Source organism: Dunckerocampus dactyliophorus, chromosome 6 (genome assembly GCF_027744805.1).
Source record: "Dunckerocampus dactyliophorus isolate RoL2022-P2 chromosome 6, RoL_Ddac_1.1, whole genome shotgun sequence".
Taxonomy (NCBI): domain Eukaryota; kingdom Metazoa; phylum Chordata; class Actinopteri; order Syngnathiformes; family Syngnathidae; genus Dunckerocampus; species Dunckerocampus dactyliophorus.
In genome coordinates this window covers 10,405,257-10,420,634 of record NC_072824.1, presented here as the reverse complement: position 1 = coordinate 10,420,634, position 15,378 = coordinate 10,405,257, and the positions used below count along the sequence as shown (strand labels likewise).

The following is a 15,378-nucleotide window of genomic DNA, read 5'->3' as shown; positions in this document are numbered from 1 at the left end:
TTCAAGTCCTGGTTTAGGCACCCAAATAAAACGATGGTCTGTGTTCCGTGCACTAAAACATATCGGATGCAGCAGACAGACGATGATTCCAAAGTACTGTGGCACGATAACGAAAATCGGTTCCAGGACCAGGACAGGAGAGTCCAAAATGCAGCCAGCGGCTGTTTTTTTTTCTTGGCTTGTGCTGCATTCTAAACATATAATTTAGCAAGAAAAACAAAACAAAAAAAACAAGTCAATATATTAGAAAAAAAGAGAACAATATGTAATTTTACAAGAATAACATTGTAATATTATGAGAGAAAATGCCATCATTTTTGGAGCATGAAGTGAAATATTAAGGAAGGATTATTTTTTTTTAAGTCGTAATGTTATGAGAAACAAACAAAACGACAAAGTTGTCATTTTTGGAAAATCAGGTTGCGAGAGAAAAAGAATAAAGTCAAAATATGGGAGTAAAGTCTTAATTATGAGAAGAAAATTTACAAGAAGAAAGTTAAAATACAAAAAACCCCAGCAGTAATGGGAAAAACAGCTGTAATTTTACAAGAATAAAGTCAAAATATTAGATATATATTGATATTATTAAAATACTATTATTTTATAACAATATATTAAAATATTACTATATATTGAGAAAAAAAGTCATATTCTAAGTAGAAAAAAACAAGAATTAACTGTTAATATTATGAGGATGATTTTATTAGCATAGAGCTAAAATATATTTTTAAAAAAGTTATATTTTAACAGTTGCAATATGAAAAATCAAGTTGCAATTTTTGGAAAATTAGGATGGGGAAGAAGTTAGAATATTATGGGAATAAAGTCATAATCTTCCAAAAAGAACATTTACTATTATATTATTAGATTATTCAAGAAGAAAGTTGAAATATTTGGGGGGGGGGGGAAACCAAAAATGGGAGGAAAAAATAACAAAGAGCTAAGTTCATCCTAATATGCTTTTTCACTTATATCACAAAGCTGAGATGCAGTATCTTCTTGAAATATATATATATATATATATATATATATATATATATATATATATATATATAGCTTACTAGCATATCTACATGTGTTGCATATAAAATATCAAAATGGCCCTTGGTAGACAAAAGTTTGGACACCCCTGGACTAGGAGGTGAGGATAATGTTGCCGAAACATTTCGTCTTGTCTGGTTTTTATCACATTTTATGCAAAGCTCTTGAAAAGTAGCCGTTATCAGGAGAGCCAACATTCATCCGCCTGTGTCTTCTACACGGAAACGAGCTAAAGCCGGATACTGCCGCAGCGTCGCACAATTAGATACATTGGGTGTACACACGATACGACTCATTCTCCGAACCTGCTGACAAAAAAAAAAAAAACGTCAAACCTGGCGAGGGAGTCCAAATTTAAAGTTCATTCCAAGGGCTTATTTTGTGCAGTGTTCAATCACCTCCACATCATAAAAACCACCTGATTTTTACATGTCAATACATAATTCAGTTAGTGTTTTATTTAGGTGGCGTCATTTGGCCCCATAACTATAGCCTTTGCAGTTGGTGTGGGTAGAAGCAAAACAGTGCTCCCTTGTTCACATGGTCACTTCCCAGGCTAATTCACAAGCGCCACACGAAAGGTGACCACTGCTATCGGATTTCCTAAGCTCCTTCACTTAGTCAATATTACCTGTGTAGCAGACATTGCGTGCGTACTTTGCAAACAGCACAACTATCATGACTTCCACTGCAAATCATTTTACAGCAGTTACAGTTCATATCAGAACCCACTCAATAAAACCACGACATTTCTGTCAGGTAGGGTCCCTTTCCCCACCCCCTCAATATCGAAATCATCACTCAAGAACGTTAACCATGTTTCGTTTTATCATCGCTGTACCTCAGTCGTGTAACAATTTCAACCATCACGTTTCCATTTCACCGATGACTCACAACTTCTAAATGCAGTCGTCCCTCGCTCCATCGTTCCCTCACTCTATCGTGGTTTTTCACAAACTAATGAATGAATCAATGACTGCTGTTTTGTGGTTGACTACAACCTATTAGTCCAAAAATGCATATTTAAGCAAATGTTGCATATTCTTGGCCTAAATTAAGCATTTTCAAGCATAAACATGTTCTAATTGGACTGAAATACAAATAGAGTGGCTATACAAGGCGTTTTATGAACTGTAGCCTACATTGGCCACTAGGTGTCACTAGTAACACGCACCACACTTCATCGCCAATGACGGGCTTTTATTTTTTTGTAGAATTATTTATCTCCTGCAACAGGCACAATAACAACATAATAATAACGATGTTAAAGCAAGGCTACTGTTGTGGCCGTACTCCAGCTAAAACTAAACTCTAGATCACCCACGTCACTTCCTGTCCACACGTCTGGAAGACATTTCTTGAAACACTTGAGTTTTTTTGTTTAGTTTTGACATTACTATTTCAAAAGGTTGTCGTGTGAAAACGGTTGGCGATAAAGGCATACTGTAAATGAGAAAAATCATCAGTATGACCCGAAATTTGTGATGGGAGTAAATGCACTCATCTCATGTGCGTATGATGACGTCAACAGGCTCTGAATTTGTCAGATCCCTGTCTCCATGATACAGGCTCATCAAAATGTCTAATCCACTTGTGATACTCGTCCTCATCTCTAAAGCAAACCCGGCCATTATTTTCGTCATTTACAGCGGGATCTTGAACACCACTGCTGCCTGCATCGCTCATTATTACTGCTATCATTACAAAGATAGATAAAAAGTATCTAGCTACAGTATCTATTATGCCTGTGGATATAGGGAATATGTATTCTCAGGTCATATCTATCTATTAGCAGTGTCCAGCGGAGAGAACCGCGTATGCTGCCATTTCCGCATTTTTATTTATTTTTTTTACATTGCCGCCACCCCCTTCTCTTTTAGCGGTGTTTTGACAACCCACCACGCCCCCTCCTCGGTTTAGCAGAGCATCCACTCAAGTACGCTGCGTGTGCATTGTCATGGCGAGTGCACAAGCTGCCGCACGAACAAGCGGCTTCAAAATCTAGAAACTTCTAAACTTTCTATGGAAACGGGCACATATGTTGCTCAGATTGAAGCTACAGATGTCTGCCATCTCCTGGTGTAAGGTATTAACTACATGGGGCATCATATTTGCAGAAATAACTTGTTAAATTCAGCAATGTTGCTTGTCGCAGTTTTGCAACTTTGGCACTAATTTCCCTGATTATATTTACTATATTGGGTAATAGGAGTGTAAAGGTGACTATAGGGGTGTTATTTCATGTCTAGAGAGCTCTAATAAATGATAAAAATGATATTTAGAAAGTCAAAAACAGGTTTTCTATGCTCCAACTATGAAAATATTCTGTTAATCAATATTGAAACCGGGTCCGGAACCAATTAACCGCGATAAACGAGGGATTACTGTACACACAGAATAGAAGATCCTTGTAGAGATTTCCGCAGTTTTGTAGACCGTGTCATATACTCAACATAACAGGGCAGGAGAAGTGAGTGTTAAGCTGAAACTGAATGAGGATTGCGGGACATCCTTACACTTGGGTGACTCCCCGCTACTGTTACAGCTTTGCTACTACTGCTGAGTCAACTTCATCCTTCAACAGTGACACAGTAAAAAAATGTTGTTCGAATTCTTCTTCGACTTTTCAACCACGTTTTCCTTCAAATTTGAGGTCAAAGGCTGAGTTTTCCAACCACCAAACCGGTCCAGTTTTTTGCGGGTCCACTCTATTAGACATGACTCAGTACTTTGGATTTGTGTCCTACCCACAAAACCATCAGCAAAAATCTATTCAGTCTTTTAAACACAAACCAACAGTCACTTCTGCCATCCACATAATTAGCTAAGGTCGCTTACAAGGCGGCGGTGGGAAGTACCGACTTCTACTGTGGGCCTCGGGCATGTGGTGGCACATTTAAAAAGGGGTGGGGTGGGCAAAGCTGGGAACGAGTGGCGGGACGCACGAGCAAGCACGGCGACGAAGGGCAGTCGCATCAAAGACCCGACAGTCGACTCCAGCTTGCGTAGCGAGCGACACGCTGTCGGCCGCATTCAACGTTGAAAATGCGAGACACAAAGCTGAAGCTGATTCAGTGAAAAAGCAGCTCTTCCACTCTCGGTGACATGACTCACATGTCATTTTACGAGCGATGGCTAGCTGGATTTAAAAGGCACCTTTGTTGGGAGGAACCTTCCTTCCGTGCCTGAAAGAAGGTGGGGTGGGGGCCTTGAGGGCGTGTAACACATGAGTAATATAGAAAGGTTGTGAATCAGTGAGTGAGTCAGGGCGTACACCTTAAGTCTGGTTTGTTTGACTATAAGGGCCTGGCTCATGCTCAGGGCTCATGCACGTCCTCCTGCCACGTATATACATGATAACCACCACTTTGCATAATAGAAATAAACAGAACGGTTTATTAAGCCCACGGTATGCTCCCCCATGCACAACCTTCACCACATACTGTAACACCGTGTTGTATGATGAAGTGATGGCACACGTAACGGGCTGAATGCTGTGGAGTAGCTCGAGAGCAGGCCAGATGATAAAACGTTATTCTCCTCATTAACAGATGTTATTCACAAGTCACTGTTACTAAAAATAAAAGTGGCATGTGGAGGTAGGGAGGTGCAAAGAAAATAAACAAGCGACTTCATTTAAAGATGTTTTTTTATACGAGGCGTCTAAACGGGGCTAACCTCAATCCAGCTCTGTGGGGATCTGCATAAATTGAAGGCTCGGGGTGTTGTGGCAGGATCCTCGGCATTATGCATATTAGTTTAAGGCTGTCACTGAGAATCAGCCAGGGTGTCCATCCCGCCGCGGCTAGGCGCTGCTAATTATTGGATCAGAGATAAAGTGCTTTGAAAGCCAACTGTGGCGAAAGTAGGAGGAGAAAAGAAAAGCAGCCCAATTTCGGGAGCCACCGGGTCACGAATCGATCGCCACTGCGCGGCCATTTTTTGACGCGAGAGCAGATTTGTCACATCTGACCGGCTTTTTGGAGGGGGGGGGGCGGAATAACAGGATGCTAGCACACTGGCAGAGGGGGAAAATGAAAGGATGAAAATCCTCTCAAAGGGCGAAAAGAACATACAAAAACGAGGGAAATAAATGGAGTTGCCAAATAACGCTCCTTTTTAGGCAAAGGTGATGCTTTGACATCTCTCAATCGATACATCGACTACATGCCTTTTGTAGTGGAGGCATAATAGACACCATGAAATCTTATTAAGGCAAAGCAGCTCATTAAAATCCTGCCAAAACATCCAGAGAGACGCAGCACATGTAGACCATATGGAGTGGAGGGGGGGGGCTACCACCAACCAAAATCCAAAAGGTTTTCTTCCCTTAAATGCGCAAACACTTTATCCATCATTGACTGCACATGCATGTTTGTATACACATGCCTTAAGCGTGCGCACACACACACACACACACACACACACACACACACACACACACACACACACACAATGACTATGGACCTTTTTAGGATTAGTCTGTGTTTTGCAGTTCTTAAGACACTTGTAATGTGGAGGTAGGAATAGGAGGGGGTGTGTCTTACCATTTGCCTCAGATGTACGCCGTTTTCATTCTCTGTCCTGTACCTGCAGAAAACGGCATTTTTTGCTTAAAAAGATTATTTTTCGGACAGCAAAATTGTCCATTCGGTCTAACACAGAGCAGACATAACAGTGGAACCTCCAAAGTCCAATGGGCCAAAAAGTGGTTTAACTGCAATTTTTTTCCATCAAAACTTTATCTGCACCTCTTTCTTTACCAGTCTGTCATGGGGTTTTTCCCGGTCATTCATCAGTCAGTTCATAAAACCACTAAAGCCACCCAAAAAATAAATAAAACAAAAACAGTCAACAGTTTGGTGACCTTGTCATTCGATAGTGGGGCTGTCACGATACTCAGGTCACGAGATGAGACGGTACACGAGATTGGGTTCACAAGAACCAGACAAGGCGAGATTTTTAAATTACTTTAAAGAAATCTACAGTGACAAAATACAGGACTGGTCAAACAGACTTTTTTTTAATTTAACTTTTTATTTAACGAAACAATGCAGCCACATTTTGAAATGTTTTATACTGTAACTCTGCATGCATGACCTAAGCATGATGCTTTTAACTGTTGAACTTCTTTCCACAAATTAAAACAAGAATTAAAAATGATCAAACTTAAAAGTAGCTGCTACTAATCATTTATGTTGATGTGTAGTTATGTAAAGACACATGTCAAATAGACTGCAGATTGCAGTAGATTAGTTTTATTTTTACACTAAAAGAACTACAGTTCCCATGATGAGTAGCAAAGCAGGATGTGGTGTACTTCTGAAATCAATGCTACTATCACATGTTTTGGCAGGAGCCATATGCAGCGATCGTGTTTTGATCGGACAAATCTTAAGTAAGTTTGATCAAGTGTACAATTGCTATAGCTTCTGCTTGGACATTAACACAGTGGCAGCTGTTCAAGTCCGATAAAACACTGAGATGGGTTGGATTGCAAGGTTTATAGTGAGCGTAAAGCACTTGCGCGGTTCCATATTAACTTCCATATTTCGTGTATTATCATTCACAGTAGCGACGCCATAGTTCACAGTCTGATGGCTCATCATTAATCACTTAGTGATCACGACCAGTCCAGAGTGTGCCCCGCCTCTTGACTGAAGTTAGCTGGGACAGGCTCCAGCATACCCCCGCGACCCTACTGAGGATAAGCGCTGACCTTAACTGAGGCAAGTGAGGCCTGCAGTTCTTTGAATGTTGTTGTGGGGTCTTTCGTGACCTCTTGGATGAGTCGTCGCTGGGGTAATTTTGGTTGGCCAGCCACTCCTGGGAAGGTTCACCACCACGTTTTCGCTATTTGTGGATAATGGCCCTCACGGTGGTTTGCTGGAGTCCCAAAGCAGACTCACTTTACTTTACTTACTTCACTTTGTCAGGCAGGTCCTATTTAAGTGATTTGTTGATTGAGAACAGGTGTGGCAGTAATCAGGCCTGGGTGTGGCTAAAGAAATTGAACTCAGGTGTGATAAACCACTAAGTTATGTTTTAACGGAGGGCAACACTTCTTCCACACAGGGCCATGTAGGTTTGGATTTTTTTTCCCTCCCTTGATCATAAAAAGTTTCATTTAAAATCTGCATTTTGTGTTCAGTTGTGTTGTTATTGACCAATATTAAAATTTGTTTGATGATCTGAAACATTTAAGCGTGGCAAACATGCAAAACAATAAATCCGTAAGGGGGCAAACACTTTTGCCACACCACTGTATGTCCAGGCTGCTCAGTGTAAGTGGACAGTAATAATGAAGAATAGAATACTGACTATGTCTTATTATTCACATTTTACTGTCATAATACAGTAGTTAAAAATCTTACTTACAACATTGCCAGTACAGTTGCCGGCTTGACTCCCTATGAGATCATTTCGATTACTATTTTATCTTTAGAAAAGAAAATAAAACTGTAAGTCGAGCAGCTTTCCAAGAGAGATTGTGGCTGTCTTTTGGAGGTTCCACTGTACTAGACATGTGACTTAAGCTGTTATTCTCCATGGATTAGTGGTACAGTTGTAGAAAAGGAGGCTCTAGGTCAGCAGAAGTGTAGAGCAAGCACGCAAACAAACAGTCGCAAAAGAATGGACAGACTAATCCCAAAAGTAGGTGTAACACACCGATACAAGATGGGGATGAGAGGGAGAGCGCACACAAAGAAGAAGTCTAAGACCAGCATGAAGATAGGCGATATGCGACGTCCGTTTTATAAGAAAAGCAACCAGGCGCAGGAACTCACCTGTGGCAGACTCCTGCATCTTCTCCCTCTTCCGCTTCTTCTTCTTTCCCTAAAAAATATACAGAGGAACGCATAAAGTGTGGCTCCAGCACTCACGCTCACTAGACCACTCTGATGTCCTGCTGCTGACTGCCATGTTCACTCATCCCCTGCTGGACATCGCACCGGCATACCCCGACACTCCGCAATCCAGCCGCCAAGTGCCAACGTTGAGAGGGAACGTGTGGTGACTGACCAAGTGGGAAATGAAGGCACAGACATAAATATTGGCACACAACTACAAAATATGGAGTTGCTGCGGCTTCCGGTTTTCTGGAAAGACTTGGAAGAATTTTATACTGGCTCACAATCTCTGTTCAAGATCATCCCAAAGATGTTTGATGTGGCTGGAGGTCAGGTTCTTCCACACCAAACCCGTCCAAGCATGCCGGTGTGGCTCACATAGCTATGCTGGTGTTGCCACACACTACACAAACACAGCTCATTTGCAGCTCAACGCGTGTTAAATAGTTGAAAAATAGAATGGTACCTTTAGGAGTTGCGTCTCAAGACGTTTGTCCACATAGTGTACCTGGGCCCTGCCATCATGACCACTTTGTGTCTTTTGAAGTCCCCCTCTTTTAATGACATATTAGCATAGACTGCAATTAAAAATGCTCACTCTAATTAAGCTTGTAACCACCAAGAGCTCCACTTTTCTTTGCGGAGAGGTGCTTGCGAGGATTTATAGCTTACTCTAAACCCCCAGGGGGTGTGCGGGGGGTAACGGAGGGGGGAGAATATAGGTATAGATAGCAGGCGTATAGTGGTTCTAGTCAAATATGAGCAGCACTTTGGTTTCCTGCTGCAAAGTCTGCTAATCCACTTATTCATGAGCTAATCTGCCTCTGACTGCAGCGTCACACAGCAAAGATGAGAGACACACACAGTGAGAGGGATGCTGCACTGCACAGTGATGCACTTTCTTATGTGCACCTTGTGTCTTTAACGAAGGGGCTAGAATAACTCAATGGAAGCGCAAAGGTGGAAAAATATTCTTCTAATGTCGAATCACAGGTTAGCATCTAAAGGTTTAACTTCCATTTTTTTTGTGTTTTTTATGATGCTCCAACAGAACAGTAACCGGTAACGGTAAACACAAAAGTGTGATGATAACCGTAGAGCCCGAAATGAAAATATTGTACCAGGTAACACACGTCACTGTCCTGGTGGCTCAGTAAAATACGGCTACCACGACAATAACATCAATAATACAAATAAGAACGGAATGCATGCCTGAATGTGAAGATACCAGCATCCCAGGCACCGCTTCGGATTTAATGGCCTCAACTCGCCTTCAGCAAGCTCCCACTCTCCCAATGTCCTTCAGCACTACAGGTCTGTCAACATGTCATCAAAGGCTGAGTAGTAACTTAGTTTTACACTTGTATGACTGTTCAAATGTAACTTTGTAGGTTACATTCCTTGTACAGTTCACAAATGTTTACGGGGGCAACAGTCTGGGAGAAATGATTTGTATTTTCATGATTCCCTATGGCAACACATTGTGCTCAAAATGTGTTGGGATAAAAAATATATATAAATAAAGCAGCCTTTAAATCCAAGAATGAAACAGGAAACATGGCTGTGAAAGCGTCTTCCCCCTCAGTGAAGCATTTTCTTGGCAGCGGAGCAGGCAGAGGCAGAAAGGGGGAGGGATGCCGTGGATGTCCGAGGGGAGGCAGATAAACACCACAAAGCATTTTTTGGTGGTGGAGTGAACGTGAGTGCCGGAGCCACACTTTTAATAAAAGCTGGTGCTCACTCTCTTACAGAATGTCTCTCTCTCTCTCACACACACACACACACACACAGAGCTACACAACACATGGCGACACTATGCCATGCTACATCTGGCCCACATGGAGGGACAAAGCAGGCAGCTGCACGAGGCAAAGGTTTCTGTGGATGAACACACAATGCAGCAAACAGTTCCTTTTTTAATGCTATTAAAAAGAAAACATCAAACACTGGTGTAATGATTAGCAGGCTGATAAAAAAAATGATGGTACAATCTATCTCAGTGTGGATATGACAGCATGGATGATATGAATTACACATTAGGGTGAAACAAAGAGTCCCCCCAAATGGATCCCATTAAGCATGCAGAGAGGACTATTGTGTCACTATTGTGAGCCTTTTTGAAAGAACTAGTCACACACATGCACACGCGCACCGCTGCAGATCTGTACTGTTGGTACTTACATAGTTGTCTCGAGCAGACCAGCCTGGGTAGAGCTGCATGTGGAGCTGCCGTTCCTTGCGGGCTAACTCATAATACTTAGCCTGCTCTTCCCGAGATAAAGCATGCCACTGTTTTATAGCACAAAGGAGATTGGACATTTGTCAGTTACTTAGAAGACGTCTCGGTACAGAGAAATGATTAGTGATGAAGAGATTATCATACACAACTATGCAAAACTTTGATTTCACATGAAAACACTGGTGCCATTAGTCCCGTTTTGATCAAGCCACTTTTATTAGATGAGATTTCGACTGGGAGAAGTCACACAGCGATAATAAACTCTGATGTCGGTTTTGCTCAAAAGACCAATTCCAAGCAAAAAACTGTGACCTACCCTCCGTCCCAGGATCTGATTGATGGCGGCGCTCTCTTTCAGTGTGCACTCTGCGACCACGTTGGCGCGCATCTCTTTCATGTAAAGCATGAAGGCGTTTAGCGGCTTCTTGATGTGCGGTCTTTTGGGCTCCTGTTCCTTTCTCTGTTCATGCTGGGGCTTCCTGCAGGGCCAAAAACAAACACAACGACTGAAGAAATAAATAACGACAGGAAAACAATGAGAGATGGGGGAACTGTAGTGCAACATCAGGGGCAAACGCGGCGGAGGTCATGTGGGGACATACACCATTAATGGCCATGGGTGTTACATTTCCTTGCATGGTGCATTGGAAATTAATTAGCAATTAACTTTCTCAAAAAAAAAACTCCATTTCACTCACGCCAAAAGAACCTAAGTGGGACGGATGCCAAGGTATTGATGTCCCAGCAGTCTTGAATGCACCACTAGCAACTACACATGATATGATCAAATCACCATCAAAAACTAGCAAACTTTCGCCAACTCGCCGCTCAACAAGATACCACAAAGTGTCTCCTGCACTCAAGAAACTTTCTAATAAGGTGTAGATGGCTGTGAATAACGTAACTATCAGCCATCGCCACTTCAGGGCGCTATCAGGCATGTTGTGCTATCATCTAGGTCCAGTATCTGGTGCTGCCTGGCTGAGTGAGTTCACCGCCATCCCTGAGGCCAAAGAAGGCCATGTTATCATCCCTCGCTTGATAATCTGCTCGCTCCACGGGAAGAAGGGAACCAAGGCTGTATTTTGTTACTGCAGCATCTTGAAAGGTGGTTCATGAATGCAGAATTGAGAATGCTTTGTCTTTACAGCACTCACATGTGCATGATGTCCGTTTCGTGCAGGGGCTCGTGTTTGACCTGGGGGTTGACGATGGCTGGGTGGGGGATACCTGTGGCGTGAGGACCCGGCGGTCCAGGAACCATGTGGTGGGAGAACCTGCAACATAAACACTGTCTTGAGCCTGTCGTAAAACATCACGCTTTCAAAAGATGATTAAAAAAAAAAAAAGTCAGAAAAAATGGGGTAGAAACTCACCATCCCAGCGGCGGCGTGATATGTCCCACTCCTCCAGGAGACAGTGAGTAGAAGTTGGACATGTCCGGTCCGGGGTGATGCCTCGACATTCCTAGACCAGCAACATGGAGCAAACACACACATCAGTATTCTAGAACTATTACTATCCGTACCAGACATGTAACAAGTTGAGCGTTTGAAATCGCTATCAAAATGTTTTCCTGAAGCAATGACTAGAAAATGTCTGATAATATAAAAACCAGCAGTATACAGCAGTTCCCCATTCTGTTCTACCTCTATTTAAGGCTGACCTGTCTACTTTTTTTGCACTCTTCAGTTAGGAGTAGGGGTGTACATGTCTTTGTGATAGACTATTCGATTCGCATCCAGATACATGCGTTACGATATGATTCAAAAGCGATGTATATTTTAAAAACAGAACGATACGATTCTACTGTAAACATTTGTTAATGTAGACATTAATCTTACATTATAGCCAATTCTACAGTATAAAAGTGGCCTTCTTACAATATTTTAAAGTGTGTAAAAGACTACATCATATGCCTAAGCATGCTAGAAGGCACTGGCAAAAATAAAGTCAAAAGACAAACAACAGAATCACATGTCAAATGTATTTAGAAAGTGACCAAAAAAAGACTTGCTTGAATGAACATCTTTTTTTTTAAAATGGGATCTATATATAAAATGCATTAATAAAAAACAGAAGTTTTAGTCTTCAGTCCTATCAATAAAAAGAAAGAAATAAATAGTGCAAAGCCCCTGAAATAATGACAAATTTGTTCAAAAGTGGCAAAAATGTGTCCAAGCAAAGATAATCAAATGGAACTATTTGCCACATGGGTGTTAATGACAATGCCGTGTTAGCTTGGAAAAGTAAACACTCCCATACTCAAGATGTTTTAACAGTAGTAAGCTTGAGCATAGTGTTTTCAACACTCTAGGTAGGTGACGAGGGTGCACCATTTCAAAGTAAACAAGTTACAATCCACAAAAGCTAAGCAGCAGCCATAAAAAAGGGGTACCATACTAGTCTCTCTGTTGGCCTCGCTGGTCAAGATTTGCTGCGCTTCCAGCAGACTCCAGAGCTGCTCTTTTTGTTGGGTTTTTCGTCCTTCTTGTAAAATCCAAAGATGTTCCAAAACTTTAGATTTTTGTTTTGCCAGCTGGGGCTAGTGTGCTGCTACTATTTACATCCATTCTCTTCTTCAGTCATGGTAAGCTACGGAGCAGGCGCGGCAATCACATCGCCGGCAACCCAGACTCTTGCGTTGTTTCAGAGATGCACTGTCAACCGAATGTTGACACTGACGCAGCTGTGTCTCTCACTGGTCAAACCCCATAGCCAGTCGCATCGCTTTATCGTGTTATGTTACCTAAAAGGTGCAGTTAGAGTAGTGATGTGTTTGTCGCAAACGAAACAGCTGTCAGATTTGGCATTTTGAAGTGAACGACAGGAGCCGGCTCTCTGAGGTGAAGCAGTCGTTTTTTTCTTGTCTTTTAGCTGGATGCTGCTTTTTCTTTTAGTTTTCTACATTTTATATTTGGTTGTGTAATGTTTTGTTAATGCTGTGTTATTTCACAGTCAGTAGTTGGAAACTTACAAATATTAAAATCAGACTGGATCTTTTGTCTACGTGAGATGGGTCCTAGCGTTTTATAATTCGTTTTTTGTTGCAATTTGTTCCATGTTGAGCATATAAATAAAGCCATACAAACAATAAATATTTGATATAACTACATTTTTACATTCGAAAATGATTTTGCACATTTTTCGGTAAGAAATCAACTTAAGCAACTGAAAAATCTGAGGATCTGTTTGGAGGATCTCTAAAAACCCATCACTAAGATAGAGACACTGCTGTCTTTCTACTGGTTCAAAAAGAGCGACTGAAATCAAGCAGCAGAGTTCAGTGTGGTTTTCCACGTTACGGTTCACATCGGTAAAACCACAGCACGTTTGTGCTTCCAAGGCAATAACAGTATGAGTTACTGTATGTAAACAATATGATGTGAACTGTACTGTATACCCTAATGAAAGTGATTGGAAAAGTGGGGCGGTATGGATTGGATATTTTTGACCTTTTACATTGGAAATGGGTGCTGGGAGGAAATGGATTGAGTACGCATGGGGGATGCACAGTCAACAAAACTTTTGTTGAGTTTTTTTAAGATCATTACCATTTGAGATGAAAAGTGAAGGATATTTTTGTTGAGAATCTAAAATGAGTAGAGCAAGTGCTTGGAATGTGTGGACATACAGTACACACTGACACATGGACAAAGAGGGCGAATGCCTCCAGATTAGCACCACGGTCTAATCCCTGATGGAGCCACAGCCTTTTCTCCCTGCCTCTATCTTTTTCTTCTCCAGGCTGTGCTTGGTCTGAAGGGGCCTTCGTCCTCAGAGAGGCCGTGTGAGCGAGAGGCTTATATTTCCAAAGCCGATGTTGCGGCGCTGGATCCATGGCGTGCATAGCACTACCCCCTGCCCACTAATCCACTGCTACCCCCCCTCTTAGAGCCCTCCTGAGGGCAGAAGAGGAGGAGGTGAGGGGTGAGGCCAGCGGGGGAGAAGGAGAGACACAGCGTGTTAACCTTGTCACTCACACCCCTAACGTGGCTAATTACTCTCCCCTCCCCTCACGCTTCACACGTTCTCCTCATTGACACCCGGCAACACTTTGCCACGCTCGCATTTCCTGTCAGAACAACATGAGACCATCTTCATTCATTGCGTTGCTGTGTTATAGTTAGCATTAAAGACATACAACGTTTTACATGTAAAAAAGGCCCTCTGCTTGACCTTCTGTCTCACCCCACGCATATTAGATCTCCTATTGAGAAAATCCATGATTGTTCTTCATAATTAATAAGCACATCAAAGTGTGAACCCGCTGAGGAGGACCAAGACGCAATCGCTCGATAAGGAAGAAGGTCGACTATGGGAGAATAAGATTGAAGCCTATTCTAGTATGTCCACACGCAAACATACAAGGTGTATCAGTGTCACAAATGAATACAAAAAAAGATGTGAAATTCAGATAAAATGTTGTACTATGAGAATAAAGTTACAATGAAAATGTTGCTAGAATGAAGTTGGAATATTCGCAAAAAAACCACGTTTCGTATGTAACGTTACAAAAATAAGGTCGTAATATGAGGCAGATATAAGTTGGAATGTTACAAGAATTAATCATTTGGGGGGGGTTAATACTACAAGAATAGATTTGTAATATTAAATACAGGAAGTGAATAAATGTACAGCAACAGATGTGAAATGGACGGGGGGTAGGATTAAATTAACTTTGCTTCTTCCTATTCCTTTTGGACTGGTGGAACTGTGAATTGTATTATGTATTATGTGATGTATTCCACTGTCACTTGTATGCATGTTCAAATAAAATGTAACCATTACCATATCATATTTATTAAATATTTGCAATTTGAAAAAATTATTTAATTAAAGAAAATTCATAATATCACGAGAAACAAGAATAAAGTCAGATTTTTTTGGAGAAAGAAGTAGTAATGTTAGGGAAATAAAGTCCAATAACGAGAATAAAATTTGTATTTTCTGGGGAGGATAAATGTACAAATATTACTAATTATTAACCAGTACTATAACTACAACTAATATTACTAACAATATTATTAATATTATTAGAATAAAGTAATAATGTTGTGAGAAAAGTTTCATAGTATGATTTTTTTTAAAAACTTGCAATAAAACAGGAGAAAGTTGTAGTGTGAGAATTTAGTTGTAATACGAGAATCACGTCGTAATTTTTTTTTGAGGGGGGACTGATGAAGTATTACAAAAAAACGAAGCAGTCATACTGTTACGAGAATAGTCGTTATGAGAAAAAAGTTG

At 41.3% G+C, this 15,378-nt stretch overlaps 1 protein-coding gene across 8 annotated transcripts in view; it reads right to left on the bottom strand.

Moving 5' to 3' along the window:
• lef1 (lymphoid enhancer-binding factor 1) overlaps positions 1-15,378 on the bottom strand; it is a 48,207-nt gene that overhangs the window by 4,373 nt on the left and 28,456 nt on the right. The window contains exons 5-10 of one of the 8 annotated variants that reach the window (XR_008570647.1): positions 11,508-11,598; positions 11,289-11,408; positions 10,448-10,610; positions 10,074-10,181; positions 7,830-8,059; positions 5,589-5,631 (exon numbers count right to left, since the gene is read on the bottom strand). Coding sequence is in view for 6 of the 8 variants with exons in the window: in XM_054778612.1 (XP_054634587.1) it covers positions 5,597-5,631; positions 7,830-7,878; positions 10,074-10,181; positions 10,448-10,610; positions 11,289-11,408; positions 11,508-11,598 (566 nt within the window). In the remaining 2 variants the exon portion in view is untranslated. The remainder of the gene's footprint in view (positions 1-5,588; positions 5,632-7,829; positions 8,060-10,073; positions 10,182-10,447; positions 10,611-11,288; positions 11,409-11,507; positions 11,599-15,378) is intronic. The other 7 variants (XM_054778612.1, XM_054778614.1, XM_054778615.1 and 4 more) reach the window with 7 other exon arrangements.